At 42.4% G+C, this 25,343-nt stretch overlaps 1 protein-coding gene across 8 annotated transcripts in view; it reads left to right on the top strand.

Annotated features, from left to right (window-relative positions):
* Window positions 1–25,343, top strand: part of CEP112 (centrosomal protein 112) — a 420,870-nt gene that overhangs the window by 317,659 nt on the left and 77,868 nt on the right. For all 8 annotated transcript variants that reach the window (XM_047081540.1, XM_047081543.1, XM_047081542.1 and 5 more), the window contains 2 exons: window positions 5,323–5,385; window positions 11,880–12,029. In XM_047081540.1, the coding sequence (XP_046937496.1) occupies window positions 5,323–5,385; window positions 11,880–12,029 (213 nt within the window). The remainder of the gene's footprint in view (window positions 1–5,322; window positions 5,386–11,879; window positions 12,030–25,343) is intronic.

Genomic DNA, 25,343 nt, shown 5'->3' with positions numbered 1-25,343 from the left:
CTTCCGAATTATGATTTTCCTCTCATCTGTTACTCTACATCTGTTCAGGCTATGCCACAGATGTTTGAAAATTGTATTTCTATATAGTAATGATAGCTATAAAAATAAGACTTGGATTAAAATAACTGTAACTCGGTTTTTTTGTATGGAAATGTACGGTCACTACCGTCCTGAGAATAAAATTATTCAAAACATGTTTTAGGGACAGCTTGCATGAGAAATTAGCTGTGTATTTCCAGCCATGCTAAACCAGAACTTTTTAGATTTTTTTTTTTTTTGAGGAGCTCAGGAATTCACGCAGTTGTGACTGAGTTTCAAATACATAGTCAAAACCGTGAAGGTTGAGAGATTAATTGTGTTTCTTCAATTACTCTCATCATTCCCCAAAGTATCAGTTCTGTTGTATTTAGCTATCGGCACGCTCTAGAGGTGTTATTATGTTATCAGCTGACCTCACTTTAAGTTCAGCATCAGTGATTTCAAATGGGCCCTGACGCTTCCTGGAGTCCTGAGACTCACGCTGCGTTCCTCGGTCCCTTCCCACTTTCCTAGACGACTGTCCATACCCTTCCCTCACACCTTGAATCTCCCAGTAGTCTTTTCTGCCATCACATTCTTGGCTGTGGGTCTTCCTTCCTACTTCCTGGGTGAGGCGGAAGCAAACGGAACTTGCCCCACTGCCGCTGGGGGTGGTGATTTACCTGTAACTCCTAGCGAGGGCCCTCTCCTCTCCCCGATCCCGTCCCCTGTGCTCCCGATCCCATCCCCTCTCCTTTCTCAAGGACACGTCTCCTCTGAATCTCTGGCAGAACCTAGTTTTCCCTATCTCCTGCCAGATCTTTCCCATCAGCCTCCACACGTGCTGGTAGTTCTCTCCTGGTGCAAAAAACCAAACCGCATAAGGCAGACCTTTCCTTACCCACTTCCCCTGCAGCCTCCAGCCCATTCCTCTTCTTCCCCTGGTGACAGAAGTCTGAAAAAATTGTCTGTCCCTGCTCCACTTCCTCTCCTTCTCGTGAGCTTCCTCGAGTGCACTCTCATCCCCGCCACCACAGCGCGCGGGCTTGCGTTCAGATCGCCAGTCCCCCACGTGCTTCAGCCACATGCTTATTTTTCAGTCCTCCCCTCACGTGATGCCTCTGTAGCACCTGACACGTCCTTGAAGCACTTTCCTCACTTGGCTTCAGGATCCCCTGTTATCCTCGTTTTGTATCTCTCTGGCCATTCCTTCGGTTTGCTCTCCTGCTTATCTCCAGCCTCCTGACACTGGCAGGCTCCGGGCTCAGTATACCTAGACTTCTCCTTTTCATATCCACTCAGTGCCTTGAGATCTCATCCAGGAGCATAGTTCCGTATGCCGCTCCCGTACTGGTGGCGGATGTATACTTCTAACCTAGACCTTCCCTCTGAACTCCTGACTTCAACATCCAAATATTCACTTCAACACCGGATGGCCGATAAGCATCCCCAAGCTTAATGTGTCCGAAACCGATCTCTTCATCTTCCCCCCCCGAAACCTGTTCCACCCATAATTTTTCTGATGTGAGGTAACGACAGCCCCGCTCTTGTAGTTGCTTGGGAGAAAAATCTCGAAGCCATTCTTGGTTCATCTCCTTTTTATCGTACGGCATATCCAGTTGGCTCTACTTCCAACTCTTTCAAAGAATCTGACCACTTCTCACCACATCCTCTGTTACCGGCCCGGATTATTTGCGACAGCCTCTCAACTGGCTTCTCTGCTGGCTTCTTGCCCCAAACAGGAGCCGGGCTGAGTTCAGTCATGTCACTCCCGGAACTGAAACCTCTTCAGTGACTCTCCATTTCACTCACAGTAAAAGCCACATTCCATACCATTGCCTACAACACCAAGAAGGTTCTGGCTTCTCCTTCTCTCTCAAACCTTATCCCAGGGAGACGTGGCTCACCAACCCAACAGTGCTGGCCGCCTCACCACGCCCACAACCGCAACGTGCCAGACATCCCTCTGCCTCCAGGCCGTGGTAACCGGCCCTCCCTCTGCCTGAGCTCTTTTGGTGCTCCTTTATCTCCTACAGGGCTGTGCTCCTCCGTCGTATCCCTCCCGTGAGGCTTTCCCTAACTCCCACATTTTGTAAATTTTTTGCATTATGTTCATTTATTTTGAGAGAGAGCGCGCGCATGAGCAGGGGAGGCGTAGAGAGCAAGGTGGGGTTAGAGGATCCGAAGCAGGCTCCAGGCTTTGCAGCACAGAGCCCAGTGCGGGGCTCAACTGAACTCATGAACCGTGAGGTCATGACCTGAGCTGAAACCAAGAGTCGGACGCTCGACCAGTGGAGCCGCCCAGGTGCCCCCGCCTCGCACACTGTTAGACGGTAAACTACTCCCACCTTCCATCACCTCTCATCTCTTCCCTGTTTCATTGTCCCCATGGCCCTTTTACCACCTAAAATATCGTCACCCCGTAAGCTGTTGCGTTGACTCGCTAGCATAGCATTTCCGTAAAGGTCGCGAGGGATGTTTGTCTGCTTTCTTCACTGCTCTAGCCCCAGTGGCCTGGAACGGATGAATGCATCCGATGGCAAAGGAACTGACACGAGTCTGCGGGCTTCTGACACAGGCTGTCTTGCACACACCAGCATCTCTGATTCCAGCTTCTTTAGGGAAAATAACCTAATCTTCACGACGCTGTGATTTTTATATTTTCTAGTGAGTAAGTATCTGTAGGGCGCCTGCCACGCCGCCTGCCACGTGGGAAGAGCTCTTTGTTAAATGAGCAAAAAATACTTTATCAAGCATTTTGTGATTAAAACCAACAACACCAGTGGAATGTCAGCCAAGACAGATAAGCCTCACGAGGTTCAGAGTGGCCTTAATTCTCTAATGGAGAGTGTAATTTATTAATTACAGAGGTAGAATAGAGTTTGGTGGCTTTAAGAGAAAAAAAAGTAATAGTCGCAGGCCCTCTCTTCTGGAAAAAAAAAAAAAACCACCACTACTCACTGTACTGAGTGGGACTATAGATGCAGAGAGATTTATGGAATAAACTCTGAAGAACTGCTTTTGACCTTAAGTCCATAAAACACACGGCTGTTGTCTTAACGCGGGTTCTGTAACAAAACGCCATACGCTGGTAGGCTTATCCAGAACAGAAATTCATCCCTGATAGTTCTGGAAGCTGGAAGCCTGCGACCCGGGTGCCTGCCAGCGTATCGGGTTCTGATGAGAGAGAGCCTCCTTCCGGGTCGCAGACCCCATCTTGTTACGTCCTCACGGGGCAGGAGAAAGCGAGCTCTCTGGCTTCTTATTAGGGCACTAATCCCATCCACGAGGGGATTCCACCAAAGGCCTCACCTCCAAATACCATCACATTGGGATTAGGGTTTCAGCATATGTGTTTATTCCGTGTCTGCCTCTGCCCCCGCTCCTGGTTTGCTCTCTGGGGAGATGGAATGAGCGAGAGGACACAGGCGCGGCTGGGGGCAACGAGAAATTGGGTTTGTGCAAGAGTCCATATCCGGAACCCGTAGGCAGCCCTCTGCAAACATCAGTAGCCAGATCTCTGCCGCCAGGAAGGACACTGGAGGATGCAGGTCTGGGCAAAATGGTTCAAGACGAAGGTCCAGTCAGGGACGGGCATGGGAGAGCCCAGGCCCTCCCGACACACCCTGACGTGGAGTCCATGCATCCCTGGCCTGTTTTAGAGGCTTTGCTTTATTACTGTTTATTCTTAATGTTTATTTTTGAGAGCGAGAAAGAGCATGAGTGGGGGAGGGGCAGAGAGAGAGAGAGGGAGACACAGAATCCGAAGCAGGCTCCCGGCTCCGAGCCGTCAGCACAGAGCCCAACTGGGGGGATCGAACTCAGGAACCTCTAGATCATGACCTGAGCCGAAGTCAGACGCTCAACCGACTGAGTCACGCAGGCGCCCCTGGAGGCCTCGCTTTAAATAAGAAAGATCACCTGATTGTTGAGGAAAGTTTCTAAAGGGAGAAACAGAGACAGAACTGGTTGGCAAAGCAAATAAATTAAAGGAACTCGGAAAAAAACACAGATGCTCTAGAGAGCGGAAAAATGTGTTGTGTATGTACAGACATAGAAATATGAATGACGTGTATGTGAATCTGCTAACCTAGGCACAGAGAGGTATGCTGTGTGCTCTACTGTGTGGGTTTAAAGTGGCTCCGTCACTTCCTGGCTGTGTGATGCTGGGCAAGCTGCTTAACCTCTCTGTACCTCCATTACCTCATTTGGAAAAGGGCATTGACGTTGCTACTCAGAGAACAAAAACAATCATCTTGGAAATTGTGAGTAGTATGGCAGATTTTTTTTTTTTAGTTCAATAGAAACTTAAAGCGAAAAGTTGAAAGCTCTCCGTGAAAGATCAAAAAGACAAAGAAATGGAAAATAGAAATAACGAGAAGGAAGAGACGATAAACCTGAGCAGTCAGAGCTGTGGAGACAGACGAGAGAGAGGGGGACCTGGGTACAGAGAGCGGAAATTCTGAGAGCCATGACCCAAGCTCTTCTAGAAGCAAAGGACACAGCTACTTTGCACTTGCACGATGAGAGGCAGGCCTGGCACAGATGTGTGGCTGAGCCGTTGCCCAGCGCCCAGGATGCAGGGAGGCTTCCGGAGGGCAGGAAAGCGGGTCTCCTGCAGAGGATGGGGACTGGGTGGCAAAAGAGATAGTTGGGTTCTGAGGAAAAGGGACTTACTCTGGGAAGGCGACCCTGCTTCCGGGACGTGGACATTGTTTGACTTAGATATATTTGTCACTTTGAAAAAGTCGTTCTGGTGTGTGAGGCAGAGTGGGGGCTCCCGTCTTTTGCTCGGTGAGTCTCAGAATCTCCTATCTGCCTCTGTCCAGGAGCATCTCGTTCTTTCATCTTCCAACAATGAGAAAGAGGATTAAATTTACCTCTTCCTGTTTCTCCTCCTCCTCTCCCCTCCCTTGTTTCCCTTCCCTTCTCCCTTTGATTCTTCCCCCTTTCCATACTTTACCCTCTGAGCCTTCACACCCTTGCTAGGTCTATTTCTGTCTCTTCTTCTCCCTTTCTCTTTCTCTCCACAGAAGTCTGTGTTTGTCTAATAATTGGCAGGAGAGATTTTTTTTTCTTTTTTTTTTTTTTTTTTTTTTTTTGCTTTTGCTTTTTGCTTTTTAAGTGATGAATAGTTGGCGTTAGATCAAAGACAAGCCCTGTGGTTTTCTGGCTGCCCCAGAAGGGCGGTGCAGCTGGCAGCCATCCCAGCTGCCTGGTGATAGGCATGTGGAAGAGATACCAAACTCACAGGTCACTGTGTGTGTGTGTGTGTGTGTGTGTTCGTGTACGTGTGTCTTTCAGGCCAACAGCAGACTGAAGCAGATCGAGAAGGAATACACCCAGAAGCTCGCCAAATCTTCACAGGTAAGAACGTTGCAAGCAAACAAACAAACAAACAAAACTGAAACAAACAAAAAAGAAACCTACACATAAAAGCATCTGTACCTTAGAGTTAAGCTTCATCCCCTTCAGTGTTTTTACGGGTTAGTATCCTATTGTTGATGGGAATATGGATCAATAACACATGCCCTTCGTATTTGGGTCTTATTAAAAGATTCTTGAAGTTAGGCGTATCAAACCATTTGAACTAACACATCCACACACACACACGCAGTCAGATGTTGTAAAACCAGCCTGTGCACTTGAACAAGCCCAGGCTGCAGCATATTTCACAAGGGCGGGAAATACACACCTACATTTGTGATGTAAGCACTTTGATACCCTCTGTACCTTTTTTGCAATATTCCATTTAGTTGCACCTCAAGTCTGCTTACCAACAAAATTCAAGATGATGAATGCTCTGGGTTAAATTAGCTGCCTGATGGCTGACTCCTTTGGGGGAAAAGAATTAGAAATCCCTACATTCCTATCTTGTTTCATGTTGTTGCTATTGCACTTTTAGGAGAAGGCCGGTAATTGAATGCTTGTCTCAACTCGACCTACGATGCTTAAAATCATTTTTCTGCATCGGTTGTTACAATAATATCCTATAGTATCATTTAGGGAGTCCCAAGCATTCCTTAGTTTTATGAGTAATCCTAGAATAAAAAACACTGATTTTCACTGCATAGATGGATATGGTAAGCCATTCACTTTTGTGGGCATCGTATCTAATGATTTTTAAAATCAGACTTTCATAGCATTTTGGCATCCACACAGTGATGTGTGGCCGTGAACTGAAATTTATGTACCATTTTATAAGTTACCACACCATGGTAGTAATAGCAACACAAGGACCAAAACACGGTAATAAAATCAAGAATTTTACGGGGCACTAATCATGTTGACTCAGTGTTCGTTCACGGTGACTCAGTGTTCGTTCACTGTAACTCTGGGGTTAGGAACCATGATTGGCTCCATTTTCCAAGTTGAGGAGACTGAGACCCAGAGAGGTGAGGTCACAGGAGTTAGCGAGTGACCAAGCCAGGACCCCGCCTGCATCTGACTTGGGAACAGAAGCTCGCAGCCTGACGTCATCAGCCTGGCCCAGTCCCTCCCGTTTTTAAATATGGCAGAACTCTGGTGATACCTATCATGAAATTTCTTAGATTATACAATTATTTCTAAAAGGTGCATATGTCATATAATATACATCCCATTCGGAAAGCAGAATGTCTTTGTCTAAGTGAAGATTTATATGTGTTTATTTAAAAGATGATGATTATGTCTTGATTGCCATTATCCCAGCCCTTTCTTGAAGAAGGAACTTGAGGAAATATCCTTTTTTAACCACTGAGAAAGATTCTTTTTTTTCTGTCAATGTTTATTTTTGAGAGGGAAAGTGTGGGAGCAGGGGAGGGGTAGAGAGAGAGGGAGACTGAGGATCTGAAGTGGGGTATGTGCTGACAGCAGAGAACCCCACGCGGGGCTTGAACTCACAAACTGAGATCATCACATGAGCTGATGTCGATGCTTAACCGACTGAGCCACCCAGGCACCCCTCTGAAAGAGAGTCGTACAGTCAGAAGAAATATTATGACTGCAAAAGTTCAAGTTTGGACTAAGACATGAAAAATCCTGCTAATCACGTCCTGCTAATGTTGCTTTATGTCAAATGGGGGAGGCAGACCGAAAGTGAGATGTAAGATAGCTCCTAAAAATGCTTAAATAATGGGAGTATAAACAGGAGTATTTATCTAAAGGAATGTATGAAGAAGCCTGATTAGTTCATATTAAAACAAATTAAACGTAAGTTAGCGTGGAAGAAAGCCTAAGCTCTGGAGTCTGTCAGACCCGAACTTGAATACCAGCCCTGCTACTTAGAGGACCTTGAGCGAGTTACCTGCACTCTCTGGAATTCAGTTTCCTCACTTGTAAAATGAGGGAGTAGTACTTACCTCATAGGATAGTTTTAAGTATTAAGTAATATAATGCAAGTACACAGTGCTTAGTACACAGCAAAGCACTGAATAACTGTTAGCTCGTATGGCAGCAGTATTAAGGTCGGAATAGAGAAAAGAAAGGAGGAAGCAAAGAATAAAAAGGATAGGGAAGGCACAAGACACTCACTATTTTTAATTTACTTTCGGTGTTCAAGAATTGGTAAAATCTCCCTGCAAAATTTGGAGAGAGAGCGAGTTGCTAAATATTTTCCCAAGTAAAGACATAAAGAAGCAGGAGGAGGAGGGGGAGTGGGAGGGGGAGGAGGAGGAGGAGGAGCATAAAAACCCAACTAGTAAAGCTATCCTGTCCTGTAGCCATTATTTCATACATCAGAGAACAGAGCAACACCAAAAAAGAAAAGAAATCTTTGTGAGAGTGTAATAACATAATAAAAGACAGCCCATCCTCCTCAAAAAAGGTAGGATGACAACCTTACATTGATAACATTTTGTTGGCCCACCTCTAAATATACGTAAATGTTTATATGTCTATAAATATATGTGTATATTTGTATCTGTGTACTGGCATTTGAGAAACATCAGTCTATAATCCAGTCAGTTTAAGGAAACAGATTATTTGAAAATCAACATTGCAAACAGAACCACAGATTGACTTTTTCTGTTTTCCAGTGAGAGTTTGCTGGCATCTCTAACTCATATCTAAGATGAGGAGAATTCCAGAAGCAAAGTTTGCTTAACCGTTCATCAGGTTTTAAAAAACTCCATCTCTGGAAAAAAAAAATTTTTTTTTAAGTGATATGATGAATGCATTTGTAATGAATGCATTGGTACCCAGGAGACCATCAGGTCACATTTGGAAAGTATTTTAAATATTTTCCTCCCGTACAGGACGTTACTTAATCTTTAAGATTTTATTGAGTTTTTAGGATCTAATGGACCACGAACGCTTAAACCCTTGGCATACCCAGGAGTGTGCCCCTTCTGGGATTCTCAGCGTTTGCCACGATGGCAATGTTTGCATCATCTCTGGGTACACTCACAAATGGGATTTCCATCAGAATCACATATTTGTTCTTTTTGTCTTACTATTACATATTAACCTTGCCTTTTCAATGTTAGCACAGTTGTCCCCACTCAGCTGACTCACCTGGTGGCCATTTTTCAGAGAGAGAGAGAGATCGCCATTTTGCAAGAATGGAGGTAGTTTGGGACAAGTCTAGAGCCGGAATACCAGTGGAACTTGCCCATTGCCAAGGGCCTGGCTCCCCCCAGGGCCCTCGCTCACTCGCACGGACCCAGTGCAGATTAGGCCTCGGCATAGTCCACGGGTCCCACGTGCCCCCAGCCTTCACGTGGTTCTCCAGAAAAGCAACCAGAATGCAAAAGGTGCCGGGGTGCCATTCTTTTATGAGGATCTTCAGTGTTCACCAAATCTTCCCAAGTAGGCCCCGTCTGTTGTATTTTAAAGAAGACTTTTGTAAAAATCTCAAAGTATACTACAATCTGAAAAACATCAGAGTGAGTTAAAGATGAAATGTTAACCTCTATTCAGAATCCTATTTTTAAGACCACTAGCCTTTTTGCCAAGTGTTAACTGCTTAGCAATAATTAACTATTATGGCTTTCATGAGTTAGGTTGCTTGTGGCCTCAGCCTGAAACAGATCTCATTTTGCTTCCCAAAATATTAATTTTTAATATCGCATGGAAGTGTTCGAATCCACATCTTTCTCTGAAGCTAATACAGGGTAAACATTCAGTTGAGGGGCAACATTTGTGTTTTATGGTGTTTAATTATGATTCAGTCAAAACTGGTGGGGTTTATGATTGCATAGATTAGTTCTGATTTTTCTCAGCAACTTTTTACGTTCTTGTCCTATGAAAGGCTAGGTTATCTCGATATAATTTACCAGGTAATTATTATTTTTTATTTACTATGATTATAGTTCTACTCCTTAAATATTAAGTGCTGGTTATGTGCACTGAGCTAAGGTGAACATAGTCTATTGTCTTTTACTGTATATCTACAACCAAGTGAGTTTTGTTCTTTACCTAAAGCATATTAATCTAGTTAGTATTATTTCTCAGTCTTAAATCTCCATTCCGGTTTTAAAAAATGTCCACATTTTAGCCACCTCTCCATATCTGTCTCATCTATTAGTCTGTCAACTGATTTATCTACTCATCTGCCTAACGTGTTTCACCTGAAGTGTTTTCACATTCTCCCTAGATCATCTTCGTGAGTTTTTAAAATAACTTTCCCAAGATAATCTCATTACTTCCCCCAAGGAGTCTCATTATTCCCCCAAAGAATGCAGGGTTTCCTTTTCCACACAAAAGCAAGCACACTCTTCTCAGAACATCCTGGACTTTGCTGATAGTTCCTTCCAAAACCTGCACTTACTTCTTTTTGATGTACTCTTGTCATTAAGCTTCTGAAAACGAGAGACCCTGGTTTCATGCCCTTGTGGTCACTTGAAGAATTCTCAAATATTTTTTATCTTTAGTCTCGGTCAACTAAAAGCTAATCTAATCTTACTGTTTTTTAAAGAAAAAAAATTACTTTGCACTTTAGAAACATTATTACATGATCACGGTAGCAGATATACGAATCTATGCATGTGACACAACTGCGTAGCACCAAACACACACTCTTGCACGCACATAGCACGCACACACACACGTATGCACACAGACACCAAACACACACAGCGAACACGTGACAGAGTTGGGCTTACCACTGCTACAGAGTTGTAGTTTACTCAACTTGAAACGCTCCAATAGTCATTGAAATAGTGAGTTATTTTTACTATTTGGCTCCATGCTCGTATAAAATATCAATCTTAGGTTTCATGTTGGGCCAAGGAAATTTGGCTCTTTCTTATCTCTGGCTCCTCTCGCTCTGTGACTGCGAGTGAGTTGATTATTCTGTGCCTCAGTTTTTGACATTCACTATAAGAATTTAACCTTCCCTGTTTGATGGAAGTGCTAGGAGAATTAATTGAATTGATGCCAGAATGGGAACAACATTTAATCAAAATTCAGAAAACAGATGAAAAACATCTTTATTCTCAGTAAATGAATTCCCGCACTCGTAGCAAAAGGTTCAATTTGTATTTAAAAATATTAATGTACTGCTGTTACGTATTTTACCATGTATCTCCCAGTGGTCTTTTCATTTGATTATTGACAAATTCTAAATGTTAAACTTTGTTACAGTGAGCTTGCTCACTTCTAAAAGCATAAGATACTCCCTATTTTATTGTAAATATGCTATTATTTATGTCCATAGTAACGAGTGATATTTCTATAGGACTTGGCTTCTGGGAGACTCCAGACAGTTTCTATTTATTGCCTTGTAATGCTGTACTCGAGTTTTGTTGTCAACTATTAGGTGGAAAAACTGAATCTCAAGCAAGGTGATTAACTTGTCCAGTGTATCTCACCAACCAGCCCTGCGCCCATAGAACCAACAGTCTTCTATTCTAACCTGGGACTAAAGTATTTTTTTGTTTGGTTTGGTTTGGTTTTAATTAGAAGAAGAAACAACTATTTCCTGCTTTTAAAAAGTCATCGCTATTGAATTTGGAAGGAAATGGATACTTCCAAGCCCAAGGAAGAGTGATATTCTCAGTCAGCTCATTGAAAAAGGTCCCTCATCAGATGATTACTTGGGAGAACTTGGAGGGGACCCATTCATGGAGAGAACCAGTTATCCAATGTGGAGAATAAACTTTCTGAATAAACTTTCATGGATATCTATCAGTTAGGGAAAAGGCAACTCATTTGGAACTAGGTCATGTAAGATTCTCTTCCCTACCAAAATCTTGCTTAAGAGAAAAACAAAGGCTACTTAGAACAACCAATTAGTATGGCAATCGATCTGTGTGGCTCAAGTCCCGCCTGACTTTTTGGTTGGATGTCATCTTCAGCAATGTGACATTTTGACCTCTTTCTGCGCCTCTCTTTCTCTCTCCACTTATAAAAGATGGGTGATAATAATGTTTGTAAATGACATAGGAATTTAAGGCACTTAGCACAATGCACAAACCTTAGTGAGTACTCAAAAATTGTTGTGTGGAACTGGGTAACTCTAAAGAATGAGGTCTGTTCATTATTTTCTTTGGTTATTACAGTTCCAAGTGTTAGGAAAGGCAAAATAGCTTTTTTTTTTTTCATTCTAATAAGTGTGTTTCTCAGTGAAATAAAATCTGACGCTTTTCATATTTTTGAGATCACAGATGTTCTTTCTTCTGATGAGTAAATATTGTGGAATGTTATAGTGGAAATGTCTTCCAAATATAATTGGTTCAGCAGTTGTTCACCATTCACAGTTTTATTATAGTCTCTTATTGTGTGGAATTTCATGCATTATAGTGTGCGATATGTTAATTGAAAATATTTAGTTTGTGGATTAGAGTTTTGCCAAATCCGCCCTTTTGTTGAGCATAAATACATATAAAATAGATGCCTCTCACTGAAGAATTTGAAGTTCTCGCATGCTGTTTTCATTTTAGATCATAGCAGAACTTCAGACAACCATTTCCTCTCTGAAAGAGGAGAACAGCCGGCTGCAGCTTGCTACAGAAAGACGGCTCCAGGACGTTACACAGAAGTTTGAAGATGAGAAGAAGCAGCTGATTAGAGATAATGACCGAGCAATCAAGGTAATCTGAAGACTTCAGTAACCAGTGGTACTAGCTGCTTTAATGTAATTAAAAGGAGGGCTGAAATCCCAGCAGTGGGCAGATGAATGCAGGTATCTGGCTTGTTCACACAGCCTGCAGTAATTCCATTCGCTGGACTCTACCTTTGATGTATCCAGTGACTCAGGCTGACTTCCCTCTAAGAGATCACATGCCGGCATAAAAAGTCATTTTTGGCAAGCCCAGTCCATTCACATTGAACAAATATTTGAAAAATACCCTGTCCTTTCTCTTGAGAACCACTTTGGAACTGTCTCTTGATATTAGGAAGACTGTTTTAGCCCAGTACTGCTGGCTAATAAATTCAGAAGTCAGCTTCCAATTTACATTCTGTTCTTTGCCCACATCCTTTCATTATGCATTCACATAATGAGAAATAACCTGTTTGAGGTTTGGAATGCCAACCATTTGATGTGCTTTGACATAGCACAGGGTAGATGCGTTGCTGCTGAGAACCTAGGCCGTTTCCAAATGGCTTCAGAGAATCACGCCTTTAATAGCAACAGAAAATTCCCTGGACCCTGATTCTTTAGGTGATAGGCAGTTAGATCTCAAAGTAGTTTTTTTCTTGGCTTCATAGCAGCGAATATTATTGTAAGTGTCTACATCATGCTGTGTTTAATCTGTGAGGATAAGCATCTGGAAACCTTTATAAATAAGATTTAAAAGAGAACAAAAATTTTTTTTCTAAGAATTTCCAGCAAAAGATTATTTTTCAGTGATTTTACTTTGTTATAACAATGCTTAAAGCATGTCGAGTAATCATACAAAGCAAGGAAAAATAAAAGAAACATTTGGGTTTTATCACTGCCCTTTTCTGCCTAACCCCTCCGTCTTTCTTTTCTATAGCCTATTGTGGGCAATCTGAGTAATTTACGGAAACGTTAGTGTTAATGTAAGTTGCTTTTTAAAATACACTCTTATTTAAGCCTGGACAACACTGAATGGAATAAAAACCCTTCAGATATGGACAAAATCTTGGTGGCTATTCCTTCCAGCCTCCTCACTTTAGAGGTGAGGACTTACTTCATTTTGTCCTTAATGAGATTTTCCCTATATATTGCCATCAGTGAGCTTTTTTTCCCCCTACATGTGATACATGACAAAAGAAGAGGTTTCTTTTTTTATATTCTGGTAGTTGAAAAAAATATTTGTGAAGCTCTTCTCATTTGTAAATGCACAGTAGGTACTCACTGATCTGTGTAACTGTTTCATTTTCGAGTTGAATACTTTGTTTAAACTCTTTTAGTTGTATAAAAATTTCATTTTTTTTAAGTTTACTTACTTATTTTGAGAGGGAGAGGGAGCAAATGTGCACACATGGGTGGGCAAGAGGCAGAGAGAGAGGGAGAGACAGAGAATCCCAAGCAGGCTCCATGCTGTCAGCCCAGAGCCCAATGCGGGGCTCGACCTCAGGAACCATGAGATCATGACCTAAGCCAAAATCAAGAGTCAGAGGCTTAGGGGCGCCTGGGTGGCACAGTCGGTTAAGCGTCCGACTTTGGCTCAGGTCATGATCTCACGGTTCATGAGTTCGAGCCCCACGTTGGGCTCTGTGCTGACAGCTCGGAGCCTGGAGCCTGCTTCGGATTCTGTGTCTCCCTCTCTCTCTGCCCCTCCCCTGCTCACACTCTGTCTCTCTCTCTGTCTCTCTCTCTCTCTCTCCTTCAAAAATAAATAAACATTAAAAAAAAAAAGTCAGACACTTGAGCCACCCAGACTTCCCTACAAATTTCATTTTAAGTGCATTTCTTTTCCAAATACCATGTGGTAGCTAAGTTCCAAATTTTAAATAAATAGTTGAATCCCAATATACACAGAAAGGGAAAACATAGATTTACAGCACAGTTTCTAGTATGTTTCTTAAGATTAAAAAAAAATCTTGAAAGCAACATCACTGGCACAACTGCCTAGTTTTAAGTGTTTTTGCAGTTTTAATCCATTTACCTGTCAAAATGGAAAAACACTGTGATCCTAATTTCCAAAAAAGCGTCAGTTCCTAAAGACTGACATTAAAAGATGGTGGTATATAAGTACATACATAATATCATATTAAAATATAGATTATGTGATATTTATGACCTCCAAACACAGGTACCTGAAAACAACTAAAGTTATAATGTAGGTAAGCTACAGTTCACTTTTGATTGACTCAATTAGATTATGTGTAAAGTGAATGACATTTGTGGGTTTGTTTGGTTTTTTTTTTTTTACTAACCTACTTAAGATAAATAATTCATTAGCACTCCTCGCCTTGCTTTTTTTTTTTCCAGACTATGTCACAAAACATAAAAGGAGTAATAGCTAATACTTACTTAACATGTACTATGTATCAGACTGTCTGCCAGACATTTTTATTCATCACCAATTCCATTATCTCATTTAAGCCTTATAGTAATCTTTATAAGGAGGGCATTTCTATCACCCCCATCTTAAAAGTGTGAAAACTGAGGCTCTGAGGTTACGTAACCAGCCCAAGGTCATTATGTGCCTAATATTTTGTGATATTAAATATTAGTGTTGAAACAATAGAATCAAAGAGTGCTGGATAAGGAGTGTGCTTGCTAATTATGAAATGTACTTCATCCCACTTTCTGGGTTGGGGATGAGGTGAGCTCCCAAGCTGGTGGTCAGGGAAGAGGACAGAGAGTAAATCTGATTCTTCCCCTGCCAGAGCTTACAATAAATAATGTCTCCGTGGATCAACAAACCTTCTTTTAAAGTAATTCTTTGGGAAGAAGTTAGGGTATAAAGTAGTCTACTAAAATCCACTTATAAGGGCCACCAGAGTGGTATAGTGTAACCTGATAAAACATTTCTGGAGAATAATTTGGCAACCCCTATCATTATTAAATTGCCTGAGAGGCATGCCCACGTTTGGACCCATTTCCAGAATTTGCCCTAAGGTGGAAGTTAAAGGGTTGCAGTGAACTTTAGCTAGCCAAAAGGATGTTTGTTCTAGCATTCATTCATTCATTCATTCATTTATCCAATAGCTATTTATCAAGGTCCCGTTACATGCTAGGCACCCACAATACTAGCATTTTCTATTTCCTTTCGGTATTTTTTTGCCATAGTACATGAATTAAAACTATGCAATATTGAAAATGGTGTTGGAGGGGCGCCTGGGTGGCGCAGTCGGTTAAGCGTCCGACTTCAGCCAGGTCACTGTCTCGCGGTCCGGGAGTTCGAGCCCCGCGTCAGGCTCTGGGCTGATGGCTCAGAGCCTGGAGCCTGTTTCCGATTCTGTGTCTCCCTCTCTCTCTGCCCCTCCCCCGTTCATGCTCTGTCTCTCTCTGTCCCAAAAATAAATAAACGTTGAAAAAAAAATTAAAAAAAAAATAAATAAAAGTTAAAAAAAAAAAAAAAGAAAATGGTGTTGGAGAAGCATATATAAGGATATTGAAAATGTTCACAAGATAGTTTTCGATGAAAATGTGGTTTACAGGGGCGCCTGGGTGGCTCAGTTGGTTAAGCATCTGCCTCTTGATCTCGGCTCAGGTCAGGATCTCACGGTGGGTGAGTTTGAGTCCTGTATCGGGCTCTGCATTGACAGCACAGAGCCTGCTTGGGATTCTCGCTCTGCCTCTCTCTGCCCTTCCCTCCCCCCACCTCGCAAAATAAATAGATAAACTTTAAGAAAAAGAAATTACATCATAGCATTAAGGTGAACATGATTTCAGGTATCGTACGTATGAGGAAAAAAGAGAAGGAAAGCCAAATAGTCACAAAATGAGATAATACTCCAGATTCTGTATCCCTGTTTGTTTTAGAAAGGTCTCTTAAGTTAATTTTACTTCAGTTCAACAGATGAAAGAAACTAGTGTCAAAAGAAGGAATTGTTGGACTTTTGGACAGAACTTAATATTGGGTTGAAAAAGGCATACATTAGTGCATGCATATTTCCTCTCATAACCCCTCCTTTCCACCTCCTGGCAGGGTGGTGATATTATTTTTACACTGTCCAGGTTTGTGATATTCACAATTTGTCCATAACCATAGCCTTTAGTTTAATACTCATGCTGTCCTTAATGGATGTGGTGCTTACCCCTAGGCCTTTTAGCACGGTGACTCCATTTCTAAAGTTTTCACTTTGATCTGGTTCTTAATTGTCTGGATTTCACCGTCAAGTTGGTTTTGCAAGACTCATGGTACTATCTTCTCTGGATTGTTCATGTTTAAGAATGTCTGCCGATTAACCTTTATGTTTGAACAACACGTTAGATGAGCACCATGTTCTTGTTCATATGTTTTCCCATGAGGACAATAAACATTGCTCACCTAGCATTTAATATTGCTGTAGAGAAGGCTGAGCAACACTAGGCTTTCCCTCATGTAAATGATTTGCCTTTTTTTTTTGAGAGATTCCTGAAGAAGTCTCTCTTTATTGTGTTAACTTTGATAGATTAACCAGGATAAATTCAGTTGTTAACCAGAATAGCTCTACCTGTTAAATATTCAATATATGCTTCTGAAGCTTAGTGGTTCTCCCCTCTCTGTAAGTCAAATATATTTGTGGTGTCTGCATTTTCTCTAACCTGAGGGAAGGGAAAAGAAGAGCTAGGAGGTGTGTGTGTGTAGTCTGGTTGGCGTTCACACAACTAAATGGGAGAGGGCATCTGATGTCCCTGTGGGGTTTGAATTCTCCCAGTTTGGACTGTGAGAAAAGGAGATGAACGGGTGGAAAATTGGGTAAATATCAAGGCTGTCTCCAAGAAAAGTGAAGGGGTCAGGACTTGAGGGATCCACGCCAAATTGGGATAATTCAAACTTGAAAATGACATCAGATGCCCTCTCCCGTTTAGGTTGCTTTTTTTCCTCCAGATTTGGTGATATTAATGAGATTTCTCAGGATTTTGTTAACTCATAACGAATGATGATGTGGGGGATATTGGCAGATATGGAAGTTGTATCATGAATGCAATACTCTAGTATGCTCCAGAATTATGTTTCTTTCCTTGACACAGGCTTTTGAGGATTTTCTTTCTTTCTTTTTTTTTTTTTTTTTTTTTTTGTATTGTTTCCCTTACTACCCTATTTCAGGGCTTCAGTGCATTTTTGCTAGTTTTTACTTTTATTTACTTACTCCACTTGGTGTTGTAAAATCTGTTTGATCTTAGAAGCCTGTTTGACTCCTTTATAACATTTAACAAGGAACCTGTGTTGGTCAGCTATTGCCACAGTCATGCCGCATAACAAACAGTGCTGGCTTGGATTCAGGCTGTTGATTGGCTGCATTTGACTCCAGGCGTTAGAATGAGTTCAGGCCTTCCTCTTCATGGTGGGTTATATGAGTACAAAAATGATGAGTAGGAAAAAACATCCCTGCAACCACAGCCTTATTTTCATCCCCATCAGCAGGGCAGGAAAATTATAGAATCACTCTAGAAAGAGTCCATGAACATCTATGAACAGTGATTTAATCTCCCACAGAAACAATCTCTAAAATCTCCCTCAGCTCCATGGCAATACATTCCTAGTTTCTCTCTTGTTCTGAAACCCTCTTTCCCACTCCCATGCCTTGTCTCCTCTTCCTCCTTTGAGCACTCACATGTTGGTATTAGGCAAGACCTCTTCTGTTTTGCCTGTACGCATCCTGGACAGTCACACCCCTTCCATGTATGGTAGCTTCCATGCAAACGAATTTTGAATCTTCATCACCACCTAGACATTTTTCTGAGCTCTCAATCCAGACTTTTTTTTTTTAAGTGTATTTATTTATTTGGAGAGAGAGAGCATGAGCAGGGGAGGGGCAGAAAGCAAGGGAGAGAGAAGGAGAGAGAGAGAGAGAGAGAGAGAGAGAGAGAGAGAGAGAGAGAGAGAATCCCAAGCAGGCTCCACACCATCAGTGCAGAGCCCTACATGGGGCTGAAACTCACAAACCGTGAGATCATGACCTCAGCCCAAACCAAGTGTCAGACAGACACTTAACAAACTGAGCCACTTGGGTGCCCCTCTCAGTCCAGACTTCTAACGACCCTTGCATGTTTTCACTTGGATGACCCATTAGGCTGCTCAAACCAGACATCCTGTAAACTGAACTTAATTTCCTCTAACTCTTGCATTGCCCCCGACCTGTTCTTGTTGTGTTGATAATCTGAATTAAAGTACCACCACCTGGTCACCCAAATCAGATTCTGGAAGTCCCCTTAAATGAATCCTTTCCCTCCCTCACCTCTCTGAGGTCAACTGCCAGAAATAATGCCTAAATATCTGCAAACTCCTACCTCATTCCGCAGTCACTAGTTCCTATCTTCTTAGACCGTCATCTTGTTCTTTACCTATCACAATCCCTCCTTTGTAGAACCACTACTAATAACTCAGCCCTCCCAACTCTATCCGTCCCACTGTCGATCAGGTAACCTTTCGAAAACACGAATATGAGCGTGTGGTTTGCTACTTAAAATCCACCACTGGCTTTCCATTGCCTGCAAGATAAAGTCTATACTTGCCAGCATGGCATACAAAATGCTTCACGATCCAAATCAGCAGTTCTCAGGGTGTCCTCAGACCCCTGTGGGTCCCGGCTGCCTTTTCAGGGGCTCCACAAGGTCAAAACTATTTTCATAATACCCTTAAGACATCATTTGCCTTTTTCGCTGTGTTCCGCATTTGCATTCATGGTATGAAACCAACGGTGGATAAAACTGCTTGTGTCTTCGCACAAAACGCAACATCGTCACTAAACTGTATGAGTAGTGATTAGTTTCTTCACCACCACATACTTGTGCTCTAAGACGAAAATGGAAGCCATAAAGTGCATTAATTCTATTAAATGTCAACCCTTGAGAACACATCTTTTTAATATTAATAGGTACGCACAAAGCGTGCTGCATACTGAGGTAGGGCGGTTGTCTCGAGGAAAAGCAGTTCTGCATTTGTTTGAGTGTGAGCTGAACTCTAGGCCCTTGGAAGGAGCGATTGACAGGCAAACTGTGCTTATTCAGATTTGACTATCTGGCAGAGGTGTTCTTAAAAAGGAAGGAAGTCAACCTGGCACTTCAAGGACAACCACTGACTATATTGTCGCTAATGATAAAATTTGAGCTTTCAAGCAAAAAATCAGAAATTTGGAAAACTGGGATCAGCACTGCAAGTTTGACAGCTTCCCAGTACGTAAAGACTTTTCTGATGAGGTCAGTGGCATTGCTAATGATGCGAATGGAAGAAAGGGGGCGGAATATAATGAAGTGTATCAACATTTGGAAGATGTATATAACTCAGTGAACCAGTGTTTTCCAAATGACCAGTACCTGGTATTACCAACTCTCGTGCGGGTAAAAGATCCTTGCAGAGCGTAAAAGAGAACAAGGGATTTTAATGTAGCAGTGTGCGAAGTTCACCTCTAAGAGTTCCAAATGGCATAGCGCAGCCAACTTTTAAGAATCTGCCACTTGTCAGGGTCCCTGGGTGGCTCGCTCAGTTAAGCACCTGACTCTTGGTTTTGGCTTGGGTCATGATCTCACGGTTTCGTGAGCCCGAGCCCTGCATCGGGCTCTGTGCTGACAGTGTAGAGCTTGCTTGGGATTTTCTCTCTCCCTCTCTCTCTGGCCCTCTGCCACTCGTGCTGTCTCCATCTCTCTCAAAATAAATAAACTTTAAAAATGTAATAATAAAAAAAAAAAGAATCTGCCACTCGTCAAGTTTTGATGTTGTCCAGAGGAATATCCACAATCATCTGAAAAGGCTTCTAAAATACTCCTTCCTGGTGCACCTGGTGGCTCAGACAGTTAAGCATCTGACTCTTGGTTTCTGTGCTTGGTTTCAGTCGGTTGAGCGTCTGACTTCGGCTCAGGTCATGATCTCACCGTTCCTAAGTTCAAGCCCCACATCAGGCTCGCTGCTCTCAGCACAGAGCCTGCTTCAGATCCTCTGTCCACACCCCCCTCCGCCTCTCCCCTGCTCACACTCGCTGTCTCAAAAGTAAAAAAAATAAAAAATAAAAAAATAAAATTAAAAAATAAAAATTGAGTGCAGAAGCAGATATGAGAATCCAGCTACCTTCTACTAAGCCAGACATTCGAAAGATTTGGAAAAAAGTAAAACATAGCTGCTCTCCTCACTAATTTTTTTTGCTTTGGAAAACAATCATGCCTTATGAAAAATACGATATTTATAGTCACACATAATGGATTCATGACTTACTTTAAAATGAATTTGTACACACATATTTTAATGTTCCTTAATTTTTATCTTCCAATGTGGTAAATATCAACAGAACACACATAAACAAAACCTCTTCTGAGTTGTTAAGAGCGTAAAGGGGTCCAGAGACCAAAAACTTGGAGAGCTTCTTGTCTAGATGTTGCCCTTTTGTCCACCTCATCACACGTTCCTCAGCATTCGTGGTGAGATCCCACAAACCGTGTGTGAGGTCCTTTCCTTATTTAAGATTTAAATGTCGTCTTTTCCGTGAAGGGTCAGAGTAGGAAGGTCATGCCAGCGTTGGCCACTCCTCTAGTGACTTTTCTGCTGCGCTGTGACACTCGTCCACAACCTTTTATCCAAAACCTTGATGTTGGATAGGTTTTGCAAATCAGGGTTTGCAGATTCCAGGAAGGTGGTTCGAAGCTTGTCCTTTATCCCCGGTGGGGTGGGGGCGGCACGCTGCACCCAGACCCGCGAGTGCACAGTGAAACGTGCCGGTATAACAGACGGGGCAGAGAGAGGCTAGGAACCCTCACAGCACCAGGCAGGTTTTCTTGTCTCACAAGTTAAACCACAACCTTTCAAAAATAATTTGTGGTTTCTGGAGGATTTTTGCATTTCAGGATTGCAGATAGGCGATTGCAAAACTTGTCTTTTGATTAATTCCTTCCTCACCAACTAGACTCTGAGCTTCTTGAGAACGGGCCCTTGCTGCAACATTTGGACCAGGGGAAGTGCCAGAAATGTGCTGAATGAATGAACGATGCCGCCTCATACATCCAGGCTCTCAGCACTAAGAACGTCAATTCGTTCTCATGCTATTCATTCTCATGTAAATATTTTGGGGTGGTATAGCAGATATCCATAAATAACTTGGATCTTGTGATAACAGGGAGTCGTTTCGCCCGATTAGGTGGGTTCAAATAAAATACCCTGCACCTTGCATATATTATCTGAGAGGGTAATCTGCATACACCAGGGGAAGGCTCCCAAAAGGCTGTCCACCGAAGCAAAGTTATCTGAATGTTAGTTGGCAATATCCACTGAACTCACAGAAGTTCACTGGGGGAAAATTGTTAGGAATAGTTCTATAGAAAGACTGTGGAACATTCTTCTGGCATCACTGCCCCACCAGGGCTAAGCCCTTTCTTTGAAGCTGGAGTATTGAAAGTTCCTCACTGTGAAGCCAGATGTCCAAGCAGAGATTTCATATCAAGGAGAAATGTTGTAAAATTTTTGCTTGCAGGCATAGAAAAGAGATTTTAAAGCATTGATGCTTCTCTCCCTTGGCCACTGACTGGAGTTCACGAGAAAAGGTCGGCTGCCAGTAGGACATCTAGAAATCTGGTCTGTATTACCAGAAGGGCTTGAGGGGGGAAAAGAGAATATTTCATAAGATTGGGCAATTCTCACTGTGCTAAAAGCTTACAGGAATCCATTTCCCAAAGAATAAAATTACAAACCTCATTGTGGGGTTTTAGTAGCATTGAGAAACAGAAAGAAATCTCAGTGCCTAGCATCAAATGGCTTTGTTTGGAACCTGTTCATTATTTAATTCTTGTCTCCCCTGCATGCATGTCCTAAGGGCGCAGGGGAAGTGGCATTTTCTTTGTGCCCTCCTGAATTAGAATTAATAATGCTAAGAATAGAAATGTATTTTCCATCCCACCCAAGAAGGCTTGCCTGCACACTCAGAAAGGAAGACAGAACCATTCAGTCATACTAGCAGAAAGCCTAAGTGCCACTTTCCAGGAAGAATGCTCTGGAAGATAATTGGGTACCGTGTGGTAGTGAATTATGACCTCGCTTCCTAGAGCAAGAAGAAGCAATAACAATAAACGAGCGGAGAAGAAATGAACATTCTCTCCCACCCCCCAAAGTAGTTTACCCCATACCTTTCCTTCAGTTCTGTTCTCTGGCAAAATGTTATTTAAAGACGAGTTATTTTATTATTTTTTCAGTAGACAAAACTTTCAAGCATTATGAAAAATCCCTTCGGCCTCTGGGACACTGCCTTGTATATACTAAGGGATCAATTAGGGTTCGATGAAGGAATGCGTGAATGACTGAGAGTGATTCAAAGAATATAGGTGAAAACAGATTCTTCTTCACCAACGGCTGGGTAAACTCTTTGGAAGTCACTACATGAATTTTATTACTGCATGATCCAAAGTATGAATTGCTTTGGTGAATCAAATATCGGAATATATCTGCATCAGTTTCTTTTATATTTTAAAAACTTAAAGAATAACTATTTAGAAATATTTGAATCTTTAATACTGCTGAACTGTATCAGAAACTATTACAAAGTCAGTATGATGAATATAACGAGCACTGAAATACATTAACCGTAAGCCTCCACAACCAAAATTACGGAATGACTACTATGTGTATACATGTGTGTATATACACGTAATTATATATATTCACGTACATGTGTATATTCAGAAGCACTGGGTTAGAAAGAATTTTGATTGTTAGAAGGCTTGATCATGATTTCATATATTCATTATATTAAGTAATTTTGTGATGTCTTGCTTTAATTGGCTGTCCTCTCTCTCTCTCTCTCTCTCTCTCTCCCTCTCTCTCTCTCTGTCTCTCTCGAGCAGAGAACCTGGGTTTCTGTTGAGTCTCGGGTGACTCTTGATAAACCTCTCTTTTACTGCTTATCAATAGTGAAATTTATGCCTCTTCCTTTTACAAATCATAATACTATCTCCTGCTTCCCAGGATTTATTCCTAAAGAATTCAACTTGTTGGGGTGCCTGGGTGGCTCAGTCACCTAAGCGTCCGACTTAGGCTCAGGTCATGATCTCGCGGTTCGTGAGTTCGAGCCCCGCATTCGGCTCTGTGCTGACAGCTCGGAGCCTGGAGCCTGCTTCCGATTCTGTGTCTCCCTCTCTCTGCTCCTTCCCCACCTGTGCTCTCTCTCTCTCTCTCTCTCTCTCTCGCTCTTTCGCTCTCTCGCTCTCTCTCTCAAAAATAAATAAACATTTAAAAAATAATTTAAAAAATGCAAAAAAGACTCCATTAAAAAAAAATTCACCTTGTTGCTCTTGTCTTCTGTACTTTCTCCCCCACCATCAGCATGGGTGACAGCAACACCCAGTCGGTGTGCTGGCCCAGGCTTGTACTAGCTGGAGCGAGCTGATGTTACACTGTTAGGAATTCTGCCAGCTGGAATATGTGCACCGTGGAAATCCGTGCGCACTGCTACAAAGACTTTTTGAGAGCCAGTTATTCAATATTTACCAGAATACTGCTGCTACAAGAGTTCCTTTGCCCCTACTTTCTCGATGAAACCAACTTCCAACTCTTAGTCACCACGCACATGGTGCTGCTCAACCTTCTTAAAACAAGGAGGAAATGGATGGACAGTTGGATAAACAGCCTTCTGTTATCCCTCTTGCTTCTCTCGCTCGCTGCCGACCAGCCACTTGATTTGCTTTTTTGGGTATGTGCTATATGATTCAACCCTTCCAAATGTTCCCTTAGCGTCCCTTTTCCAATCCCAACATGATACGGGAAGTTTACAAAGTGACCTGTTACCTCTTCTCTAAATTCAATGGTGTTTTCCCATTTCTACTCATCCGCTGACTCAATGCAGCACTTGACCATATTGACCAACGGTTTTCCTTCCAGAACAGAGATTGGTGAACTTTTTCTGTAAAGGGCCAGATAGTAAATATTCTAGGCTTTGTGGGCCGTATGATCTCTGTGGCAGCTCTTCAGCTCTTTCTTCTGTGGTGTGAAAGCAGCCTTAGACGATATCAATGAATGGGCGTGGCTGTGCTCCAATACAACTTTATTTTTATAAAACTTTATTGGGCCCGTTGGCCATAGTTTGCTAACCGCTGCTCTCGAAACTCACTCTTCCCCCAGTTTAGACGGTCTTTCTCTTATTTCTTTCCTCTACTGGTCTCTCTTCCTCCCTGTGGGTGTTCCCCGAGTCTGTGTCACCGGCTTTGCTTCTCCTTTTCCCTTCCTCCATGAGCTCATCCCCCGTGTGACTTCAGCTGTCACTTCTACAGGGATGCTTCCCAGAAGCCTCAGCCTGGTTCCCAGTTGTCCTGTATCTCACACTGCCTGTAAATCAGCTTCATTTAGAGAATGCACTACTATTTCAGACGCAGTAACTACAACGTTGGGTTAGCATCTTCCCTTCCAAACTGGCTCTTGTTTAGTCTATCGGGGTTACCCCCAGTCTTTCTGTTTCCTTGGAGAAATGTTGGGGTCATCTTTGTCCTTTCTTTTCCTTCATCCCAATTCATCCCATTCTGGTCTGTCACCAGAATGCTAGAATATATTTCTTATTCCTCTGCTCTGACCCTTCTTCAGAGCCCTTCTCAACTTGCGCTTGATTGAAAACAGCCTCCTCTCAGCTGGCGTCCCTGCCAAAAGTCTCTTGCACAGTCCAGTATGAAGAACTCTGCCAGAGAAATCTTAAATCGCTGATTTCCCTGCCTTACCAAGGGTGCCTGGAAATCAATAGGAAGAGACTAACAAGCCAGTGGACCAAAAAAAGCAAAGGATATGGACCCAAAATTCAATATCCAGCAAACCTGTGAAAAATATGCTAATTCTCATTCATAATTAAAGAAATGTAAATCGAAACTGCAAAGTTTTGAAGGGCTCGGCTGCCGCTTGATAGGCATAAATTGTGAATTTGAAAAAACACCTGATAATGCACAGTTGTTGGAGCATAAGCGGGGGCAGCCTCTGTGGAAGGCAGACACTTTACAAGCACACAGCCTCTGTCTCAGCAGTTCCACAGGTAGGAAGTGATCTGTGGACACACCTTCGAAGACAGGCACTATCTTTGTAGCATTCCTTGAGCGAAAAGCTAGGAAAACTGTGAATTGGGGTACGCACATCCATACAAAGGAATACCACGAGGCCATTGGACAACAATGAAGTAGGTCTCTATGGGAAATGAGACAAGATCGCCAGCATGTTGTGCGTGAAAAGACTGTCACATACATTTAAATTTGCTCCGATGGGTCTCAAGACGGCGCAAGTGGCCATTTGGGGGGGATGGGGCTTTTTATTTTTCATTTTCTGCGCTTCGATGATGTTTTAATTTCTTGGAAGGTCACATCAGTAGACTGAATTCAGAGGATTGCTTCT

The sequence above is a fragment of the Lynx rufus genome, unplaced genomic scaffold (genome assembly GCF_022079265.1).
Source record: "Lynx rufus isolate CCGP_SWC_20201006 ecotype Redwood Valley unplaced genomic scaffold, mLynRuf1.p SCAF_18, whole genome shotgun sequence".
Lineage (NCBI taxonomy): Eukaryota > Metazoa > Chordata > Mammalia > Carnivora > Felidae > Lynx > Lynx rufus.
This window is presented reverse-complemented; position numbering and strand designations above follow the sequence as displayed.